General features: G+C 42.9%; 1 protein-coding gene across 3 annotated transcripts in view; it reads right to left on the bottom strand.

Annotated features, from left to right (window-relative positions):
• LOC115816703 (dynamin-2) overlaps positions 1-10723 on the bottom strand; it is a 38767-nt gene that overhangs the window by 15289 nt on the left and 12755 nt on the right. For 2 of the 3 annotated variants that reach the window (XM_030779767.1, XM_030779768.1), the window contains exons 9-10: positions 10003-10070; positions 8947-9085 (exon numbers count right to left, since the gene is read on the bottom strand). In XM_030779767.1, coding sequence (XP_030635627.1) covers positions 8947-9085; positions 10003-10070 — 207 coding nt within the window. Of the gene's footprint in view, positions 1-4428; positions 4568-8946; positions 9086-10002; positions 10071-10723 lie in introns of all 3 variants that reach the window. The other variant, XM_030779769.1, reaches the window with a different exon arrangement.

Here is a 10723-nt window from a genome sequence, read left to right as displayed (position 1 = left end):
CAAAATAGTACAGTTAGTACACTTAGTTGTATTAAGTATATCTTTAACAGCACTAGTGATATATAATTAGCATACTAAGTACAATAATTAAGTACATTGAAAATAGCACACCATAGCACATTGCTCATGAGTATATTGAAGAATACTAAGAAGTGGCATAAAGTCACTCAACAGCGATGAGAAAGACTGGTGGAGAACATGCCTAGACGCATGAAAGCTGTGATTAAAAATCAGGGTTATTCCACTAAATACTGATTTCTGAACTCTTCCTGAGTTAAAACATTAATATTGTGTTGTTTAAAATTGAATATGAGCTTGTTTTCTTTGCATTATCGAGGTCTGAAAACACTGCATCTTTTTTGTTATTTTGACCAGTTGTCCATTTTCTGCAAATAAATGCTTTAAATCATGATATTTTTATTTGGAATTTGGGAGAAATGTTGTTAGTAGTTCATAGAACGAAACAAAAATGTTCATTATATATATAATAATATATAGAAAATGATCAGTTTGTCTGGTTTTACTTTTTATAGGTTTGTGTTGAGTAAAATGAACATTTTGTTTATTCTGCCCGGTTTGCCATGATGAAAAACAAGAAAAAAGTCTGTTCCAGTCAGTAAGTCCAGATTTTCTTTATGTCAGGTGTGCGTTACTGATTAAAGTGATGGGCACACATCCGCCCCGTCACAGTGTGTGCGTGTGTGTGTGTGTGTGTGTGTGTGTGTGTGTATGTGAGTGTGTGTGTGTGTGTGTGTGTGTGTATGTGAGTGTGTGTGTGTGTACGTGAGTGTGTGTGTGTGTGTGTGTTTTATATGTTTTGTGTGAATAATGGAGTGATGATTAAAAAACAACAAGAACAGTGTGTCTGTAATAATATATTGCTGTCCATTTAGTATAAAACACACACACACACACACACATACACAGAGAGAGAGAGTTGAAACTATGTGATATGTTGTCTCCTCCAATCAGTCGTCTTCTCTGTTGATGCCAGTGATCTCACACTGGACCCAAACACAGTATAAACACACACCACTATCTGTCTGAGGGGAACAGAAAAGCTATCGAGAGAATGTGTTGTATTCTGATCATCCAGGGAGATGTGAGAGAGATCTGAGGGCAGACTAACAGAGTCTGACTGGACGCTGTCACTGGGAGACTGAGAAGAGTGGAAATGATGCTGTTACAGCACTGACATAGAAAAAAGACTCTTAAACACATGCACATGCACACGGATAAGGTTCCGTACTTGGTCCACTCCGTGTTAGCAAAATGACAGGAGTGACAAAAGTTCTGCATGTGGGCTTGTGAAGACATATCACAATGTGGCAAGAGTGATTACAAAACAACCAACATGTTCTCACGCGTACGTGACTGACAAAAAGAGTTCCTCATTCTAATGAGGTACTATCTGACCTCTCCATTAGTTCATACACTGTCATGAGTGAGGCATAAGAAACAAACATTGCAGCCTGCAGTGAAGAGAGGAGCAGAACATTAAAACTTGTTACAACAACAGAATAGACCTCCTCAGGAGGAGAGATGGCTGTGTGGGCTCCATTTTCAAGTAGACCTACAGATAGTCAGTGAGGTGGAATCACAAAGCCTAGTCACTCATGCAAACACACTCATTCTGTCTCTCTCCCCCTCTCTCTGACACACACACATACACATACATGTACAGACAAGTGCATACACTCTCCACTTTTGAATATAGGGTTAACTTGAATGTGTGTCTGTGTGTGTACTTGTGAATTTACATGTAAAAGATTCATACATCATTTTCTCTATCACACTAACTCTCTCTCGCCTCTCTCTCTCTCTCTCTCTCTCACACACACACACACACACACACACACACACACACACACACACACACACAGGCAGGCAGACAATGATGCCCACCAGGTGATTAGCAGGCCATGCCCCGTGTTAGCAAAATGACCAAAATGCGTCCCCCTTGTTAACCTACCACCCCCTGTATACTCCATAGAGTAGTCTCTTTGACCATTGGACCATCCCCCTATATACTCTATAGAGTAATATCAGTGACCGCTGGGCCATCCCCCTGTATACTCTATAGAGTAGTGTCAGTGACCACTGGGCCATCCCCCTATATACTCTATAGAGTAGTGTCAGTGACCATTGGGCCACCCCCCTATATACTCTATAGAGTAGTGTCAGTGACTATTGGACCATCCCCCTATATACTCTATAGAGTAGTGTCAGTGACTATTGGACCATCCCCCTCTATACTCTATAGAGTAGTGTCTGTGACCACTGGGCCATCCCCCTGTATACTCTATAGAGTAGTGTCAGTGACCACTGGACCATCCTCCTATATACTCTATAGAGTAGTGTCAGTGACCATTGGGCCATCCCCCTATATACTCTATAGAGTAGTGTCTGTGACCATTGGGCCATCCCCCTGTATACTCTATAGAGTAGTGTCTGTGACCACTGGACCATCCCCCTATATACTCTATAGAGTATTGTATTTGACCACTGGACCATCCCCCTGTATACTCTATAGAGTAGTGTCAGTGACCATTGGGCCATCCCCCTATATACTCTATAGAGTAGTGTCAGTGAACACTGGGACATCCCCCCATATACTCTATAGAGTAGCGTCAGTGACCACTGGACCATCCCTGCTGTTGGTCATTAGGCCATCCGCCCCATTAAAATGAACAAATCACTTAACTGATCATTCAAATATGGGTTCATGAGTCTTTGGCTCCAGAATCTCAGGGAAGTGGCTGATAAATTACACTATAATAACACTGACAATTCAACTGAAAGGTTTTAGTTTGACCCAATGAAATAGAAACATTTCACCAAACAACTCTTGGTCTGAATGCTGAGAAACTCATCTGTGTTACTTTGTGTTTGATCAGGCTGAGCTGAACTCACACAGCTTGCAGTTGAGAACAGGAAGTTGTGTGGGAGATTTTTGTGGTTTTCTGTTACTGCTACATCACACGTCTCCTAAAACACAGGAGTGACAAAAATTCTGCATGTAAGAACCTGAAGAAATACCACACATTAACAAAAGTGACTATAAACAACCAACACATACGTGACTGACAAAAAGAGTCTCTCATTCTAATGAAGTGCTGTGTTCCCTCTCCATTAGTTCATACACTGTCATGGGTTCCACCACATTTACTCCACTGTCCAGTCTGTGTTCAGGGTCTGACACTTCTGTTTGAGTGAAGCTGTTGTGTATCTTTACCACCTAAATGTTGTAACCTGTTGATATCACATGACTCTCAGACAAGCTTCCTGGCCTGAGCTGCAGGCTGTGTCAATCAAAACCAGCCCTTCTGTCATATGGTTCAACTGGAGATTATGAAATGTCACACTCACCTGATTACTGAACAGAAGAGGAAGTTGAGGTGAGGGGTCTCACGGTCTACTGGTTCCTCCAATAACAGAAAGTGAAAATCTGAAAATATGACTTCCTCAAAGTTCATTGTCAGAGTATCTGCTGACAACAATTTCTGACTTGGCCTCAAGTGCTGGGGCAGGACTTCATCAAAGACAGAGGAACCAAAAGCAAACTGGAAGCTTTCCGTGCACCATTTTGACAGAAAACAACCCTTCAAGGTAAATGAACTTTATTCACTTACACATTAAGAAATGTACAGGTAAGCGTTTACAAATGTTTCTATTGTATGCTGTTTACGATTTCAGCTGCATTACCATCACATAAGTATCTGTAAAGAAGTTTAAGTTATGAGAATTATTAGTCCGTATCAGGAAACAACAACATGTGGTTGTTTATTGCTTTGAGATGATCGAGAATAGTCAGTGAATAAAAGCTGCTTTAAACTCGTCTGTTCTGTTGTTTATAAAAACCACAAACACTGTCCTTCTTTTTTACACGGTAAACTCCAAAGACTGACTGACTGACACACATGTATTATATATAAATATATATCCCACTGGGGCAGTGACTGTAATTCTGCATTCAGAGGACAACAGAGTTTTTCAAGTCCTTTTGTTATGTGAACTTTTATTGTTATTCTTATAGTGTTAAAATAAATTAAACCTAAGTTAAACCTCAGATTTTATCATGACAGAGGAAACTCTGAAACTAAAAAACCAAGAGAGTTTCATAGAGTACCGGTCAAAAGTTTTAGAAGACCCCCATTTGTTTCAGTTTTATTGAAATTTAAGCAGATCACGTCCAGTGAAGGACCTGGAAAGGAAAAAAGGTGAGCGGTAAGCTGCCGGACATTCAAAAAAAAGTTGAAGTTTCCAAAGACTGAAAAATACTGTACATTTCAGAGTTACAGAGGAGTTACAGAGGAGTGATACTAGATTTGGGGGGGGGGGGGGGGGGGTGAAAGAAAAAACAAAAAACGAGGGGCTCTCCTCTTTCACTCCTCTGTCCTCCATCTTCCCTGCTTTGCCATTGTTTACCTTTTCAGTGCACTTGTGGATGAGGGCGGAGAGTTCGGACATGACGAGATCCACGCATTTGAGACAGGGCTCCTTCAGCTTAACTACCTGCTTTTTCACAATGGCCTCAAACGCCAAGTCCGGTGTGAACAACCCCGTCCTGAGGTCGGCGTGATGGGAAAGGGAGGATTTTGATTGTGGAGGTGACGGGTGACAGGATGTGGGAAGGAGGTGTTTTTTTTTTTTTTTGTCCAGTTTGAAGAATGGGATGGAGCAGAGAAATGAAGGAAGAGGTTAAAAAAAAGAAAAGAAAAGAAAAGAAAAGAGAAAAGAAAAGATAGGCATGTTGGGATAGGAGGAGAAGAGAGAAGAAGAAGAGCATTTCAATTAGTTGTTAGTTTTTCATAAGATCATTTTGCCACTGCCAAGACAAGCTGCCGGGTTCCACTGCGTGTGATGCCGTGTATATGACTACAAAAGAGACTACACTCTGCATGTATATGACTACAAAAGAGACTACACTCTACATGTATATGACTACAAAAGAGACTACACTCTGCATGTATATGACTACAAAAGAGACTACACTCTACATGTATATGACTACAAAAGAGACTACACTCTACATGTATATGACTACAAAACAAACTACACTCTACATGTATCTGACTACAAAAGAGACTACACTCTACATGTATATGACTACAAAAGAGACTACACTCTGCATGTATATGACTACAAAAGAGACTACACTCTGCATGTATATGACTACAAAAGAGACTACACTCTACATGTATATGACTACAAAAGAGACTACACTCTACATGTATATGACTACAAAAGAGACTACACTCTACATGTATATGACTACAAAAGAGACTACACTCTACATGTATATGACTACAAAACAAACTACACTCTACATGTATATGACTACAAAAGAGACTACACTCTGCGTGTATATGACTACAAAAGAGACTACACTCTGCATGTATATGACTACAAAAGAGACTACACTCTGCATGTATATGACTACAAAAGAGACTACACTCTGCATGTATATGACTACAAAAGAGACTACACTCTACATGTATATGACTACAAAAGAGACTACACTCTACATGTATATGACTACAAAAGAGACTACACTCTACATGTATATGACTACAAAAGAGACTACACTCTACATGTATATGACTACAAAAGAGACTACACTCTGCATGTATATGACTACAAAAGAGACTACACTCTACATGTATATGACTACAAAAGAGACTACACTCTGCATGTATATGACTACAAAAGAGACTACACTCTGCATGTATATGACTACAAAAGAGACTACACTCTACATGTATATGACTACAAAAGAGACTACACTCTGCATGTATATGACTACAAAAGAGACTACACTCTACATGTATATGACTACAAAAGAGACTACACTCTACATGTATATGACTACAAAACAAACTACACTCTACATGTGTATGACTACAAAAGAGACTACACTCTACATGTATATGACTACAAAAGAGACTACACTCTGCATGTATATGACTACAAAAGAGACTACACTCTACATGTATATGACTACAAAAGAGACTACACTCTGCATGTATATGACTACAAAAGAGACTACACTCTACATGTATATGACTACAAAAGAGACTACACTCTACATGTATATGACTACAAAAGAGACTACACTCTGCATGTATATGACTACAAAAGAGACTACACTCTACATGTATATGACTACAAAAGAGACTACACTCTGCGTGTATATGACTACAAAAGAGACTACACTCTGCATGTATATGACTACAAAAGAGACTACACTCTACATGTATATGACTACAAAAGAGACTACACTCTACATGTGTATGACTACAAAAGAAACTACACTCTACGTGGTGTACCTAGAAGAGACTACACTCTACATGGTGTACTTCAGAAGAGACTACACTCTGCGCGGTGTACTTCAGAAGAGACTGCGTGGTGTACTTCAGAAGAGACTACACTCTGCGTGGTGTACTTCAGAAGAGACTACACTCTGTGGTGTACTTCAGAAGAGACTCTACGTGGTGTACTTCAGAAGAGACTATACTCTACATGGTGTACTTCAGAAGAGACTATACTCTACGTGGTGTACTTCAGAAGAGACTACACTCTACGTGGTGTACTTCAGAAGAGACTACACTCTACGTGGTGTACTTCAGAAGAGACTATACTCTGCGTGGTGTACTTCAGAAGAGACTACACTCTACATGGTGTACTTCAAAAGAGACTACACTCTACGTGGTGTACTTCAGAAGAGACTACACTCTGCGTGGTGTACTTCAGAAGAGACTATACTCTACATGGTGTACTTCAGAAGAGACTACACTCTGCGTGGTGTACTTTAGAAGAAACTATACTCTACATGGTGTACTTCAGAAGAGACTATACTCTACATGGTGGACTTCAGAAGAGACTACACTCTGCGTGGTGTACTTCAGAAGAGATTACACTCTATGTGGTGTACTTCAAAAGAAAAAGAAAAACAAGTAGCCCTTCTCACACACCTGAATTCCATGACTAGGATTTGGTATTTCGAAACACTAGCATGATCAAGGTAAACCTTTTGCTTTCATGCAAATCGCTTTGGGTTGTCATTTCCAATGGAACTAGTCGACACCACACATGCAAATGATCATGGTGATCAGTGATCCACACAGAAAAATGATCACAGTGATCAGTGATCCACACAGAAAAATGATCACAGTGATCAGTGATCCACACAGATGAGAACATGTTTTAAACACGACCAAAGAACAAAGATTCTCACATGCCACATTAGAAGTATACAGACCAATAAAAATGAATCACCCTTCTCACTGGACGTGGATCACTGTTCACACTGATACAGGTACACACACCGACACAGGTACGCACACTGACACAGGTACACACACTGACACAGGTACGCACACTGACACAGGTACGCACACTGACACAGGTACGCACACTGACACAGGTACACACACCGAAACAGGTACGCACACTGACACAGGTACAGACACCGACACAGGTACACACACCGACACAGGTACACACACCGACACAGGTACACACACCGAAACAGGTACACACACTGACACAGGTACAGACACCGACACAGGTACACACACTGACACAGGTACACACACCGAAACAGGTACACACACTGACACAGGTACAGACACCGACACAGGTACACACACTGACACAGGTACACACACTGACACAGGTACACACACAGACACAGGTACACACACCGATACAGGTACACACACTGACACAGGTACGCACACCTGATACAGGTACACACACTGATACAGGTACAGACACTGACACAGGTACACACACTGACACAGGTACAGACACAGACACAGGTACACACACCGATACAGGTACACACACTGACACAGGTACACACACTGATACAGGTACACACACTGACACAGGTACACACACTGACACAGGTACACACACTGACACAGGTACACACACTGATACTGTGCTACTCACAACCCTTATGGTTATTTAAGTGATGAAGCAATTGGATCAGGTCACTGGCACTTGTTACTCTCCACAGTGTGTGTGTGTGTATGTGTATGTGAGTGTGTGAGAAAGAAGGTGGAATCCGGCAGCTTCTCTATAGAGTTGGGATGCAAACCAAGGTGACACCCTGTCTTTGCGTCGGTCAGTCAGCGTCACCTCAAAAACACTCCCCGACACCCTCACACACACACACACACACACAGACAGACAGACAGACAGACAGACAGACAGACAGACAGACAGGTGCTGTGTGTGGGCGTGAGGAGGTCACTCTGTTAACCCCTCCCAGTGAGACAGCGTTCCACGCCTGTCCTGGTCTGAGATGCCCCTTTACACTGAGCTGAGAACAGCTCCCTCCACCTGAATCCTCATCTTAACCATTATAGGAAAACGGCAGAACTGATGTCAGATCAGTATAAAAGGAGCAGCTTCTACCTAAACCACCATGACAGGCATGGAGAGGTCATTCTGAGAGATTTCATGTAAAGGTAGCTATAAAACTGCAACTCTAACCTGACAAAGCACTTTAGAACCACTATCTTGTCCCAGTGTGAAAGGCTTTAATGTGCTAGCTGTTCTCTTCTTCAGAGAAAATAAACCCACTTCTCTGTATCATATGACCTAATCTATTCTCACCCTTCTCTTTTTCAGTTGTTCTTATTATCTGCCAAACACTCCAGTCTAAACCATGCATGCTATAGGGGGGTCTACCCTGCCTTGTGGGTTGGCTTCTGTTTGAGTTGAGAGTTGAACTTCACATAGGAACCAATAGGAAGTGAAGTTTGACCATGACCAGCTTGTTATTGGCTGTTCACACAAGTATGCAAATGTCCTCTCTTTTGTATGCTCTGCTCTTGGGTAGAGCTGAAACAGAGTAACCCCCTCAGCGCTGCAATCCCCCAGAGTCCAGGGATAGCGCCCCCTCTGGTCCGGAGGAGCAGTGGCTTGCAGTACCTTGGTGGTGCACTGTCTGACTGTGTTGATGAGTTCCTGGATGACCAGGTCAATGCATTTGAGACAGGGCTCCTTCAGCTTAACTATCTGCTTTTTCACAATGGCCTCAAACGCCATGTCCGGAGTGAACAACCCCGTCCTGAGGTCGGCGTGATGGATAAGACGAGACAGTGATGATGAGTGAGAGAGAGAACAGGAAAACACACACACACACGCGTGCGCGCACACACACACACACACACACGCACACGCACACACACACGCACACGCACACGCAAACGGGTAAAGGAAAAGACAGAGGAAAGAGAGATAGAGAGAGAAAATGAGACAACGTTAGCTGAAACATACAGACAGGACAGGGTTGAGTGGAGAACACACACACACACATACACGCACAGGGAGAGGCTGAGCTGAGTCGTGTTAGAAGTCTGATAATGTTGTGCATTGTTCTGTGTGACAGTTGTGTGTTGTTCTGTGTGACAGTTGTGTGTTGTTCTGTGTGACAGTCTGGTACATTGACTGATTCACTCCGTGGCCACCTGATTCTGATCTCATGTGTGCTCTTCACTACTTCCCACACGTTTCTAAAGTGACTGGTTTTATACTGTGACAGATTGTGAGTGGTATGTGGTATATTCCCAGCCAGAGTCCAGATCTAAATCCAACTGTGGGTGTAGACTTTTTCTATCCACCGTATTCCTAATAAAGCGACTGATGTTTGTGAGTGGTATGTGTGTTGTTTTGAGGGTTTTATAATTTGATGTATGTACTTATTACTTAACCTCAACAACACTAAGGCTCCACTGAGTCTTCTCACCACAACATGCCGAAACAGTGCAGCAGCCTGCCGACTAGCATTTTGTTTGTGTGTGCGTGTGTGTGCGCGTGTGCGCGCGCGTGTGTATGTGCGTATGAGTGCGAGTGTGTGCGTGTGTGTGTGCGCGTGAATGTGTGTGTGTGTGTGTGTGAGTGCATGTGCGTATGAGTGCGTGTGTGTGTGTGTGTGTGTGTGCGCGTGTGTGTGTGTGTGTGTGTGCGTGTGTGCTGTTTACTTGCCTCACTCCGTGAATATTCTTGATGGCGTAACTGATTTCTTTCCTTAGCTCTTTTTCGTCAAACTCCATCTGAAAATGCCAGACACACGCCACACACATACACACAAACACGCAAACAGACACACGGAACAATTTTCCACACATCAATTGGACATTCAGACCGACTCGCTGAGAGACCAGTCAGGTAACACCGTGAGGTTTCTCCTCAAACTCAGTGGTTCGTCTCACACCTGCGTCCTGTCACCAGGCGCAGGGCTATGGCGGTACCTCAAGCCTTCGCTGTGCGGTTGCCACGGCAACCACCACACCGTTAAACTGGAGTCGCCGAGAGAGTTGCTGAGTTCTGTTGTCACATCACTGCCTGGACTTTCAGGCAGGAGGACGTTAGGGGTCAAGACTACTCACAGGTGCGGCTGGACAAACTGAACATCATTCGGTGACTCCAAAACTTCCCTTTGGTTTGAGGGGAACTTTATATTACATCGTTACCCAGCATGCACTGCTCTGAGCTGAGCCGTGCTGTCTCAGGCCTGTTGTCTCCTGGGACTGGAGGCTGAAACGTTACCGAGGGGACGGAACGCTTTGCTGTGGTACTGGTTACGACAGCACTGCCCACAAAGACACTGCTGGTCTCCGCAAGCCTCCGGCCATTAATCCAGTCCATTAAACCAATCTGAAAATTCCCACCCCCTACTGATGGGTCTGAAGGTGAAGCAATGCTC

The sequence above is a fragment of the Chanos chanos genome, chromosome 7 (genome assembly GCF_902362185.1).
Source record: "Chanos chanos chromosome 7, fChaCha1.1, whole genome shotgun sequence".
NCBI lineage: Eukaryota > Metazoa > Chordata > Actinopteri > Gonorynchiformes > Chanidae > Chanos > Chanos chanos.
This window is presented reverse-complemented; position numbering and strand designations above follow the sequence as displayed.